The sequence below is a fragment of the Euleptes europaea genome, chromosome 1, assembly GCF_029931775.1.
Source record: "Euleptes europaea isolate rEulEur1 chromosome 1, rEulEur1.hap1, whole genome shotgun sequence".
NCBI lineage: Eukaryota > Metazoa > Chordata > Lepidosauria > Squamata > Sphaerodactylidae > Euleptes > Euleptes europaea.
Genome location: NC_079312.1, coordinates 126,025,495 through 126,038,807, shown reverse-complemented (window position 1 = coordinate 126,038,807; position 13,313 = coordinate 126,025,495). Strand labels below are relative to the sequence as shown.

At 47.5% G+C, this 13,313-nt stretch overlaps 1 protein-coding gene across 1 annotated transcript in view; it reads left to right on the top strand.

The window, feature by feature from the left end:
- SPHK1 (sphingosine kinase 1) overlaps positions 1 to 13,313 on the top strand; it is a 60,029-nt gene that overhangs the window by 45,242 nt on the left and 1,474 nt on the right. The window contains exons 3-4 of the mRNA XM_056862325.1: positions 4,122 to 4,216; positions 6,131 to 6,246. Of these exons, the coding sequence (XP_056718303.1) occupies positions 4,122 to 4,216; positions 6,131 to 6,246 (211 nt within the window). The remainder of the gene's footprint in view (positions 1 to 4,121; positions 4,217 to 6,130; positions 6,247 to 13,313) is intronic.

Sequence of the window (13,313 nt, the reverse complement as noted above, 5' to 3'; positions counted from 1 at the left end):
CTTTCTGCTTTAGCCTTCATCAGGAGTAGTTTCAAGTCTTCACTATCTTCTGCCAGCAATGTGGTGTAATCTGCATTGTTCTGCATATATATTGAAGAGACAGGGAGATAAAGTACATCCTTAATACCAGAGCTAAAAATGTTTCGAGTATACTCTGGGAGGCTTCTGCCTTGAAGCATGCTGGGTGACCTTGGTCCAGTCATTCTCTCTCTGTCTGACCTACCTCAAAAATTTGCTGTGAGGGTAAAATGGAGGGAAGAAGTGTTGGCTTTTACACCCCATTTTTCTCTACCTTTTAAGGAGACTCAAACCAGCTTACAATTGTTTTCCTTTCCTCTCCCTACAACAGACATCTTGTAAGGTAGGTGGGGCTGAGAGAGTTTGGAGAAAACTGTGACTAGCCAAGGTCATCCGGAGGGCTTCTTGTGGAGGAATGGGGTATCAAATTCGGTTCTCCAGATTAGAGTCCACTGCTCTTAAACACTACACCACTCTGGCCACCCTGTGCTGCTTGGGGGAAGGGTGGAATAACAATGCATTAAATCAATCAATGAAGACCATTATGGCATAATGCACTGCACTCTCACTTCTTGATATATCTTCTGCCCTCCGTACTCAATATTGTGCTGTCTCAAATCTCCCCACCTTGGCTATTAAAGTCTGCAAACGTGAACATTCCACACAATGTGATGGTAGCATACAAATGAAATTGAACTATCCAGTAAAGATGCACTGCGTTTTGTTTGACTTTTTAAACATGGCGAAACAGAGGGAGAGTCTCTATTGCCTGTGGTGTTTCAACTGTTGGGGACGCGTTCAGTTGCTGCATGCAGTATGGTAACCAGAAAAAAACGCACATGAAAAATGCCCACATGAAAATTGCTCACAGAAAAAAAACCACGGTCATAAATGCGCACAAGAAAAAGCCCACACGGAAAAAAGCCCACACGGAAGAAAGCCCACATGGAAAAAAGCCCACTCAGAAAAAAACCCACATGGAAAAAAGCCCACGCAGAAAGAAGCCCACACGGAAAGAAGCCCACACGGGGAAAAGCCCACACAGAAAAATACTCACATTTGAATACTTATTATTTATTTATTTTGTTTTTTAAAAATTACAACCATATCATTATTTAACGCTGACAACAGATTTCCCATCACACTGCGAGGAGTAGCACTTACTGCTCCCATGTGTTGCCTCATTTTTGCTTTTGGCAATGTTTGCTGCTGGTTTTTGAGGACAGAAATCATGACAATGCTCTGTTGGTTCTTGAACTATGTTGCCATCTTTTGTTTTTATAATTGAATGGCACTTTATAGAGCTATTCTGTCTGCATCTTCAAGTCACCACCCCATTGATAGTGTGAAAAGCGAGATACTCAAACTCCAAGTAAATCATAACTTTATTGTTCTTCTGGCTTCTTGAAAACAGCAATAAAATAGTTGTGTAATAGTGCCCCTATTTATGGCTCCCCCCCCCACTCCAAATGTATCCTTGCACCAGCAGCCTATCTCCTTTACTTAGAGATAAACAAATATAGGAGGGTTTTTACCTTGGTTAGGTGTGCAGCCTTACCCTCTGCTATGTTAGAGGGGAAATTCAAGAAGATACCCAGGTCAGAGAGACTATGCCCCTGTAAATCCGGGGACTTAGAAACCACTGAACATGTTCTCCTGAATTGTAACTTTTACACAATACCCCATTCTAAGTTTATTGAGCCCCTCATACTGAGAATGGGACCCGACAGGGAAAGAGAAAAGATAGAAAAGCTCCTACAAGGAGATAATCCCTCAATCACCTGTCAGGTAGCAAATTTTTGTACGGCTTCAATGAAAATTCGTTGCCACATAGTAGTTTCTTAGTCCAAATGGCAGATGTAACTTAGATGTTATATTATTATTTTTATTTTTTTAAGTGATTTAAGACTCGGACTGTAAACCTTTGTCGGTAAGACCATTTTAGTCCATGTATCTTGTTTTATCTGGCCAAGGGCCGCAAATAAACAATCTAATCTAGTTGTGTAATAATTGTGCAAGTCAGTAGTGTGCCTGTGCAACTCAGACTTGAGGCAAATGCTGAAGTAGGCCTCTGGCACAACTCCCTGCCATTCCCCCCCCCATCTGGTCCTCATCTAGAGGCCTGGTCTGCCGCCACAAAAGCCTCTTGGTAGACCTAGAGGCTAGGTCTACTCAGGGGCCCATAGAAGCCAATGGGTAGACCTGGCCTCTGGAGGGGGACGCCCCCCCCCTCGGAGGCCAGGTCTACCTATTGCAACCACTGGGTAGACCTGGCCTCCGGAGGCCCATAGAAGCCAATTAATAGACCTGGCCTCTGCGGGGAGGTGGGGGGGGAGTCAGCCCGATCAAGAGACATTTATGTTGTATCCGTGAGTATTTTTCCGTGTGGGCTTCTTTCTGTGTGGGCTTTTTTCCGTGTGGTCTTTCTTCCATGTGGGCTTTTTTCCGTGTGGGCTTTTTTCCATGTGGGCTTTCTTCTGTGTGGGCTTTCTTCCGCGTGGGCTTTTATCTTGTGTGGATTCATGACCGTGGGTTTTTTTCTGTGGCCAATTTTCATGTGGGCTTTTTTCATGTGCGCTTTTTTTCATAGAACCATGCAGTATATGCCTCCGTTCTCTGTATCATGCTTCCCCCGTTCCTCTCAGATCTCTTCGAACAGGAAAAAAGGGCATCTCCAAGGTCTGGTCAGACAGGGTAGCAGGCACTAATTGAGCACTGCATACTCTGGCCCTTGGGAAAGTATTTCCTTAAGAAGGGAGGAGTAGGAGGAGTAAGGCACTGTGTGTGTGGACTCAGGTTGTTGACTTTATTTTTTTTTGGCCAAGGATTCCATGCTTTACAAGAGACAGGAATTCAGCCGGTGAAGCATTTATTTACTTCATTTACAGCACTCTTTTCTTGGTGAGCCTCAAGGCGGATTATAAAGTATCAAGAACAATTCAGTTCGACAGCACAAGATTTTGAATAAACAATGCAGTAAGTCTAGGATTACGGAATTAGAAATCAATGCAAACCAAAACCTACCTAAGGCATGACATATAATGCAGAAAGTGGATTACAAAGGTAGAAGACAATGCAGTAAGAGCAAGGGTTTACATCACTTCCGGGGAAAATCTTGGAGCGATGTCACTCCGCTGTAGGAATCTCTGGAAACGATATAATCCGATAATAGGGTTGCCTGGTCCCTCTTTGCCACCAGCAGGAGGTTTTTTGGGCAGAGCCTGAGGAAGGCAGGGTTTGGGGAGGGGCGGGACTTCAATGCCATAGAGTCCAATGGCCAAAGCGGCCATTTTCTCCAGGGGAACTGATCTCTATCAGCTGGAGATCAGTTGTAATAGCAGGAGGTCTCCAGCTAGTACCTGGAGGTTGTATCAAAAAACAGTGCTCAATAAAGTTCCTTCTGAGTGGAACATCTCACTCAAAAAAAGCCGTGGGTGTCAGCTTGGCTGGACGCTTTTCCTGTTACAGTTCAAAAAAGCGTCCAGCCAAGCTGACACCCATGGCTTTTTTTGAGTGAGATGTTCCACTCAGAAGGAACTTTGTTGAGCACGCATGACCTGTTTTCTGATGTGTAGCATAGTTTGCAAGTTTGACTTTGTATTATTTTGGTTTAGCATTTTGGCCACACCTTGTTGCTTGCTTGAGGCTTGCTGTTTTTTTTGTCAGTTTCATTGACTGCTTTTGTATATATTGTCCTTCACTGTTTGTGCTTATTCTAATTATACAGTGTCATCTTGTATTTAGAGCCTACTACTGTTTTTTGATACAGCTTAGCTTTACAGTTTTAGTGAGTCTTTCTTACTCCAGTACCTGGAGGTTGGCAACCCTATCCTACAAGTATATGGGAACAGAGGAACTGGTGTTCCCTGACGCATCAGAATAACCCAGGGCGCCATAGAGAAGGCAAAACTCAAGCCTCTCCTTCCCAGTGTGTGACCATAGCTGTAGCTGCGTGAGAGTCTGACCGTGCGAGATAGTGCAGCTGCCCATTTTGAGATACGCGTGGATCCACCCACATTGCCAACCTCATTTCCTGTCAGTCGTGTGCTTACGCAAGGTGATGCTACCCACAAGTCATACAGGCTCTTTGTCTCTCTCCCTAGAGAAACGCAACCATGCTTGGGAACTGGTGAGGGAGGAGAACTTGTCCAGGTGGGATGCCTTGGTCACTCTGGCTGGGGATGGCTTGCTGTATGAGGTAAGGAGGGCAGGCGGACCACCGCCAGATTTGGGGCTCTGGCTTTCCCTCTTATGCCATGACACTGGGTGTGCCTCCCACCACCATCCCCACCACAGAGGACCAGATGCTGCCCCTTTGCTCGAGGTGGACACATGATAAATAGGAGAAATGAGCTTTGCCAGTCTTGCTGCTAGGGTTTCATCATGTCTCCCATTTACATTAAGCTTCAGTTGCGTAGTTTTGAAATTAATGCCTACTTGTCACTAAATCCCATTAAACAGTTGATCCTGCTTCCCGAATCTTTAATATAGGACTGCCAGCTCTGGGTTGGGAAATATGTGAAGATTTTTGGGGGGTGGAGCCTGGGGAGGGTGGGGTTCAGGGAGGGGAGGGTCCTCAGTGAGGCAAAATGCCATAGAGTCCAATTGCCAAAGTGGCCATTTTCTCCAGGGGAACTGATCTCTGTCATCTGAAGATCAGTTGTAATAGCAGGAGATCTCCAGGTGCCACCTGGAGGTTGGCAACCCTACCTTAATAGTCTATAGTTCACAGCTTCAATACTGGGCCATTCTCACCTGGTGTCTCTTGTCATGCTACACAGGTTACAGTTATACATAGCAAAGGTCCACTGAGAAAGACCATGCAATTGTGCTTTCAAGGTGCAGGTTCAAGTGCCGACTGCAGAAACTGCTGGCTTGTAAGAATCTTCTAGAGCATGTTTCTAGTCCTCACAAGTTGTGGAAAGACTGCAAAGAGGAAGCAGTCTGCTAATGGCTCAGCAAACCAGATCTTGAATGTGGAATGTTCAGAAATTTATACAGAGTTAAAAAGATCCCCAACTGCAGATTTTAATAAAGAAATCTTGAAAATCCCTCCTTTTGAGTAACAATGTAAAACATCTGTCTTATTTAATTTTTAAAAAGCAAGACATATCAAATTGGATCTTTGAATACAGCATTGAGCCGAATGCTTGCAGTATTGTATATTTGAATACAGTGGGTTTAAAGCCTTGTATTGGTAGTAGGGTTGCCAGGTCCTTCTTCACCACTGGTGGGAGGTTTTGGGGGTGGAGCCTGAGGAAGGGAAGGTATGGGTAGGGGAGGGACTTCAATGCCATAGTCCAATTGCCAAAGCGGCCATTTTCTCCAGGGGAACTGATCTCTATCAGCTGGAGATCAGTTGTTATAGCAGGAGATCTCCAGCTAGTACCTGGAAGTTGGCAACCCTAATTGGCAGAGCTATCTTCAGTTGGAAGACAGCACTAACAGAGCTGAGGAGGACTCGAAAATAAAAGGCGGAAAGTTTACTTTGACTTACCCATGGCATGCACTTACTGGTCCAGCAGTTCCAGCAGTTTCTGACTGCCGAGTGCATCCCCAAGCCCAAACGCTCCTTGTGTGGGACTGACTCAGGCCTGGCTTTCACAAGCAGCAGAATGAGGTGGTCAGACGGATTGCACCGTGTCAGACTGTGGGTAAGGGATGCAATTTTTTAAAACTCTTCCCTATAAGCAAAACTCCCTGCAGCGAGAAAACCACCTCAGCATGCAAAGGCCAGGGTCAGAACTGTTTCAGGGTCAGAACTGATGTGCTAGCTTTCTAGGTTCAGGGAGGTTTTCTTTTCAATGTGAGGAACATTCACATTCTCTCACCTGCAAGATGAAGTGACGCAGTCCAGCCCATCTCCTCACCGTTCTTGTACTTCATTCTGCTGCTTGTGTAAACCCAGCCTCCCCAGAACCTGAAACGGGTGTGCGCTGGAGATCTGACTCCATATGGTGCAGAGCCTTCAAATGTCATTTAGTTGAGAGCTACGAGACTTGCCATTTCGCTGCTGCATGGCTACTGGAGCCAGGCCCAGAGCCTGCTCACCTTGCTCATGTTTTCCCCTCAACCTGTCCTTTGAGCAACCATCTCCTTTGTGTCTTTGCAGGTGATCAACGGCCTGATGGAGCGTCCTGACTGGGAGACCGCTATCCAGAAGCCTCTTTGCGTCCTGCCGGCGGGCTCGGGAAACGCCATTGCCGCTTCTCTCAATTACTATGCTACGTAAGGGATTGCAGACAAACGTGTGCACCAGCAATCAGAGCTCTGTTTGTGCCTGTTTGAGAAGTCTGCCTGTTCTTAGCTGCATGGGGAACAATTTTGGAACGTGGGGAACAATTTTGGAATGTGGGGAACAGTTTTTGAATGTGATCGCTGTCGCGGAGTTCAGCATCCTGGGAATCTCGGGACAGCTTCGTGTGACTCTGGGCTAGGGAGCGACAGCTTGAGATCACTGCCCTCGCTGGCTTGCTGCTGCTGGATTGGTTATGTGTAGCCGCCAGCTCTGACAGAATCTCACTCCTTGTTTACCACTGAAATATATCTTGGCAGTGGTATGCTAAAGGTATCCTGTTTATGGAAGTGCCTGCATGTGACTGGCCCACCACAGGCAGTGAGCCAGTGGACACAGGTTTCACTCAAGCCCCCGCAAGTCTAGATGGTTGCATGAACCAACCCTGGTCTTTGTATTCTAAACCAAATATGTACCTTTGTGAAGACAAAATATTTGTCAATGAGTCTTGGTAACAGTTCCTCTCAGATGCTGGAGGATGGCCAAGCAGGTTGTGGCTCTTTGGTGCTCTGTATCACTCCTTCTGGCAGGTAAAATAGTAAATATAAGTAGTATGTGCCTGTGTTTATTATAATAATAGGTCAGTGTAATGGAGGGCTTACAGTGCCAGAATAGGGCTTGGGATACTTGAGTTCAAATCTTTACTTCTCTGTTTAGCTCGCTGGGTGAATCTGGGCCAGTCACTGGGCCTCAGCCTAACCAAAGCAAAGGATAAAATAGAGGAGGGGAGAGCCTGCGTAGGCTGCCCTGAACTTCTGGGAAGAAGGAAGGGATAAAAGAATCTGATAAATAGGTGCCACACAGCTTTTCTTAGAACAATTTGGGTTGCCTTCATGGAGAACCTGGCTTTGAGTATTACGGCTCAGTAGTATGTGGCTGGTAAGAGCAAGAGTTTTGTCCACCGTGGGATATGACTGGCTTGTGGGCTGCATTGAATCATAGAGTTGGAAGGGACCACCAGGGTCATCTATTCCAACCCCCTGCACAATGCAGGAAATTCAAAACTACCTCCCACCCCTACTCCATACCTAGCGGATGGCAACAAAAATCATCCAGGATCTGGCCTGGAGGAAAATTGCTTCCTGACCCCAGAGTGGTGATTGGCATTACCCTGGGCATGTAAAAAAGGGCCACGAGAGCCAAACACTGATGCACCCCTTCCTGCTCTTCCTCTCTCTACCTAAGTTCCCAATGGGGAGAGCCCTTGCTGCTGCCTGCTCCCATCCTGCTGGCCCTCTGAAATCTCCTTCCTGGTCTTCAGGTCCAAATCAGATACGCCTTTGGGAGTTCCGTCTGTAGAGAGCCCCCAGCACCCCAGGTTGGATCAGGTCCACAGTAGCAATGTACACTGCATTGGTCAGGCCGCACCTGGAAGATTGTGTGCAGTTCTGGAGGCCTCACTTCAAAAAGGATGTGGACAGAATTGAGCGGGTGCAGAGGCGAGCGACGAGGATGGTCAGGGGCCTGGAAACCAAGCCCTATGACAAAAGGCTTAGGGAGTTGGGAATGTTTAGTATGGAGAAGAGGAGGTTGAGGGGGGACATGATTGCTCTCTTTAAGTATTTGAAGGGCTGCCACTGAGAGGAGGGCAGGGAGCTGTTCCTGTTGGTAGTAGAGGATAGGACTCGCAATAATGGGTTTAAATTGTGGGAGGAAAGGTACCAGCTGGATATTAGAAAAAATTGTTGTTGTTTTTACACTAAGAGTTGTTCAACAGTGGAACAGCTACCTAGGGAGGTGGTGAGCTCCCCCTCACTGGCAGTCTTTAAGCAGAGGCTGGACAAACACTTGTCGGGGATGCTCTAGGCTGATCCTGCATTGGGCAGGGGGTTGGACTAGATGGCCTGTATGGCCCCTTCCAACTCTATGATTCTGTGTCAGTGTCACAGACAGGCACCCTTGGTATTTAAAAAGAAAACTCCTTGGGAGCACAGCATGCCGAGTCCCCAGCTTCTTATCTGGTTTGGCCCTCAGGCTACCCATTACACCAACGGTAGTATTTCCTGCTCCCTGGGAACCGAGTCTGAGCTCCACGTCCTTTCAGTTCTGTACACCGTCCTGGTATTCGGCAGATGATTCTGAGCAGCCCAGTGCCCTCAGGCATAGTAGGCCTTATAGCTGCCAATGGATCAGCTCCAGATAATTAAACCATGGCATGGCCCTGGTTGAGTGTGTAGGTTTAGTTGCCTTGAGGTTGAAGGAATATTCCAGGAGAATGAGGATACGGTGAGTCCCAGCCACTCTCTGCTAGCACAAGCTGTAGCTGTGTCGTGGTGGCAGGACCATCACACTGCCTGGTGGGTTCCCTCTTGACAGGCGATGGTTCATAGCACTGCTGTCACTTGTTGGAAAGAGAGTAGGGTAGGGGAGAACGTTCATCCACGAAAGCAGCGTAATTGCAGGTCCTTGGCTCAGGTTTTGATCCCCTCCCTGAATTTACACCCCCCCCAACTCCCCAGACCTGGCCTTTGCCCTGGGCACAGCTGCCTACCTCTTCCATCTGCTCTGTGACTAATCCTCTGTTCCTCGTGGGTTTCACTGTGGAGAGGGGGGGTGGATGAGGTGGGTGGAGGAAGTCACTAATGGGTTCCTTTCCTCCCCCTGTCAAGCTGGCTTAGCCACCTGGTGTCCCCTAGACAAATGGGGCTGTTAATTCTCAGGTTTCCACAACTGGGAATTATGGCCCTGAGAACATGCCCAGGACCAGTCAGAATGAGCACACAATTTTTCTTTTAAAAATCTCCCTAATGAGGTGCACACAGAGCTTTGTGGCTGTCAATATACAACTTACAATTTAAAATACTAGTCATGATGCATACCTATTCTCTCCAGGCTCAGAGGATCATGGCCAATATATTAGGTGCTGTGGAACACAGGCAGGATGGTGCTGCCTCAGTTGTCTTGTTTGTGGGCTTCCTAGAGGCACCTAGTTGGCCACTGTGTGAACAGACTGCTGGACCTGATGGGTCTTGGCCTGATCCAGCATGGCTTTTCTTATGTTCTAACTTCCCTGAATCTGTGGAAGCCATTGAACTGTGGTATATGTAAGCATGTTAAGAGGGAATTTATTTTTATTTTTACCATCAAGTTGCAGCTGACTTATGAGGACCCCATAGGGTTTTCAAGGCAAGAGAAGTTCCAAGCTGGTTTGCTATTGCCTGTCTCTGTGTAGTGACCCTGGACTTCCTTGGTGGTCTCCCATCCAAATACTAACCGGCGCCCAGCCTGCTTAGCTTTTGAGATCTGATGACATTGGCCTAGCCTGGGTTATTCTGGACACGGGGGTGGGGGTACGGCTTTTATTACTACTGCAGTAACTACCAAAGATCCACAAATGACCAGCTAGGGCCTGACTGACCAGTTGAAACAGTTCCTCTCAGGATTAAGCACAATCAGCTGTGATACTAGGAGTCCTAGTGTTTGATTTGTTTTTCAAATGACAGGTGTCCAGGGCCTAAGAAATTCTGGTCACTACTGTGGCATGAAAGAAGGTGGAGGGGGTCAAGCCTCCCCTTCCTGTGACCGTTTCCTAACCTGACCCACACCTTGTGGAGCAGGGGCCCCCAACCTTTTTGAGCCTGTGGGCACTTCTAGAGTTCTGACACACAGCGTGGTGGGCACAGCCACAAAATGGCTGCTGCAGGAGGCGGAGCAAGCCACAAAAAGGCTGCGGTGGTTTACCTTTGAGTCAGACAGTGACGATCCTTGTTCTGTGATGGCAGCTGCTGCCAAAGCAGCGTGGTGTAGTGGTTAAGAGCGGTGGTTTGGAGCAGTGGGCTGTGATCTGGAGAACCGGGTTTGATTCCCCACTCCTCCACATGAGCGGCGGTGGCTATTCTGGTGAACTGGATTTGTTTCCCCACTCCTCCACATGAAGCCAGCTGGGTGACCTTGGGCGAATCACACTCTCTCAGCCCCACCTACCTCACAGGGTGTCTGTTGTGGTGGGGGGGAAGGGAAAGGTGATTGTAAGCCGGTTTGATTTTTCCTGAAGTGGTAGAGGAAGTCGGCATATAAAAACCAACTCTTAAAAAAATTCACACACAGTCAATCAAATTTCCAGTGGCCAACCAGAAGCCTTGCAGGTCAAAAGCCTCACCTAACCTCACCCACTTTCTAAAAGCACTTTGTGGGCACCAGGAATGGTGTTGGTGGGCACCATTTTGCCTGTGGGCGCCCCGTTGGGTCCCCTGCTGTGGAGTTCCGGTTTGCTGTCTTGGAGACACACACAACCACGGACATGTGTACCTGGATGTTTGCCTAGTGGGGTACATAGCAATTCTAAGGAGTATTTCAGATTGGGAAAATGACAGTGGGGAGGAAAGGCTTAACATATCCTCACATCACAATCCCAGTGGATTTAGATCCCTGAACACCGTTAAATCACAACTTTTTACCTCCTGGTTTCACAAGACCGAATGGGCTGAGCTTTGTATGGCTTGAATTGTTCCAAGGCTTACGGGGCTCAGCCTGGGCCCAGGTATCCAAGCTGGGGTGTGGTTCTCCAGCACATTTCTTGTTCGCCACCAAGTAAATACCACACGTAGTTCCATGGCTTCTCAACCGGGTCGTTTTTGTGTTTGTCCAGTGCAGCTGCTGAGACCGCTGTTTAATTGGGAAGACTGATGTGAGGGGAAGCACTTCTTCACACTTTCTCCTGGCACCTCTCCTGCCCCCCCAAAAATTATCCCTGCCAAGCTGCTTTTACTGTTGCTTGGGAGAAATGTACAGGTCAGGTACACATATGTTTTCCTTAGCAGGAGTAAAAGCAAACTGGGCAAATTTTTGGCAGAGAAGACAGTATGATGGGTTGGAGTTGGGAAGCCAGACTCCTTATAATTGCTGCCTCTGTAGCTAGATTCTGCAAAAGGCACCCGTTACCGAATCGCAAGAGTACTATAAGGTACTGTTTGACCTTGATAGACAAGATACAGAAGGAAAAAAAGAGACTGGGAAAATAGAGGGAAGAGGAGGGAGGAAATAAATTTTGGGCTGAATTATTTCCTAATGCTATACATTACATAATGATCAGTTGGAACAGCCATTGCAGGAGACTCTTCTGGGAAGGAAGGAGGCAAATGTCTGTGGCATTTGCCTGCCAGGCTGATTGTGGGAGGGATTTTTCTGTCTGCATCCCATCAGGTGGGGTTAAAGTGGAAAGTTCCTAGTTCAGTGGGTATTATTTCCACAGATACCTGATCCTCCAGAATCTGTCTTTCTCTCTGGTAATTAAGCACTGGGGTTTTGTTTATCCCTTCACATCTCTTGCAGGCCCCTCAGCCCCCTCCTTTTAAGACAGATGAGTTTGTATAAAGGCACTAGTGGTACTATTGCTAAGGAAATCCTGGCTTTCTTTTTCTCCTTAAATCAGCAGCAGGGCCCCATCTGCTTACCTCTTCCTGATGAACCTCTGTGCCGTCATCCATATGGTCTGCCTGGGCAGAGCCCCAGATGTGTGACTACACAGAGCTGGTGAAGAAGTACCAAACAAGTCCAGGTTCATTAATTTCCCTATAGATTTCTGTGAGGTTTCTGGAATTGGGAACGATCAGCTATTTCCATATGATACATCCAATACAAATTGGACATTTGAACCCTTAAGAATGAGCTGAACTAGTGATGCTGGGAGATCTGAGAATGGATCTTGCATTATTTTTTTTAATGGGAAGAGCCAAATGGGTCCCCAATTCGAATTGGGACTATGGTATGGGATGATTTTTTTGGGGGGGTTAGAGTTACCAAGTCCCTCTTTGCCACCCATGGGAGGTTTTTTGGGTGGAGCCTAAGGAGGGCGGGGTTTGGAGAGGGGACAGACTTCAATGCCATAGAGTCCAATTGCCAAAGCAGCCATTTTCTCCAGGGGAACTGATCTCTATCGGCTGGAGATCCATTGTAATAGAAGGAGATCTCCTGCCACCACCTGGAGGTTGGCAACCCTAGGGGAGGTTAACCCTTCCATTGTGTTTATGTTATTCACAACTGTCTCCCTCCATGCTGCAGTTGGCTCTGGAAGGGAAATAGGCAAAGAGAAGGTTTCTTTCCCACTTCCCAAGCTAAGCAGGGGCAGCGGAAGGGGAAAGGTGTGTCCATCTTGATTGGCAGAACTCTTATTTGCATAAGGAGGAGTGGCCAGATCTGATCTGGAGCAGGGTCCCATGTGGCTATTTCTATTTTTTTAAACCCCGGGAAGATCCATTCGTGGCTCTCCCATCAAGCTTGTCCCAAAGCACCCTGCTACACAACCGTTGTCCTGCCCTAACGCAGCAGTGCGGTGAAAACGTTCTGTGTGCTCCCATGTGATAACGCACCTCCTTGAGCCTCTTGGCCTGAAGGAAAGATGTTGCCAGGCAGCCTTCTGAGGCAGCAAAGTAAGAGCTATAGAACTATGTGGGTCTCGTGCCCCAATCTGTTTGCTGGCTTCCCAACCTACCAAGCCTGTGCTTGCTCTAGCCCCTGGCTGAGCAGTTCGCCAAAGACATCTCATTCAAGAAGTCGCAGCTGTGAGTGCTCATAAGCCCTCATTTATTACATTCCCCATTGCCAGAGTTCTTAAACACACGGACACATGAAGCTGCCTTATACTGAATCAGACCCTTGGTCCATCAAAGTCAATATTGTCTACTCTGACTGGCAGCGGCTCTCCAAGATCTTAGGCAGAGGTCCTTCACATCACCTTTAACTGGAGATGCCGGGGATTGAATCTGGGACCTTCTGCATGCCAAGCAGATGTTCTACCACTGAGCTATGTCCCTTCTTGGTCTTTCTGGCTAGCCTCTCTGGTCTTAGCAAATCAAATTTGACAACTGTGATGCGTCCCTTCTTCCATCTGTTGCTGCAAGGAACTAGACAGGATCAGCTGCAGACGTTTAAGGGCACATTTTCCTCTATCCAGCACTATCTGCTGTAACACTAGTTAAAGTTTGGGTTGGGCAGGGTTCTGTAGATGAAGGGCAGTTTTTAGGGAACCTTTCTCATGATGCAAAAGTCACAGTGGCTCAGT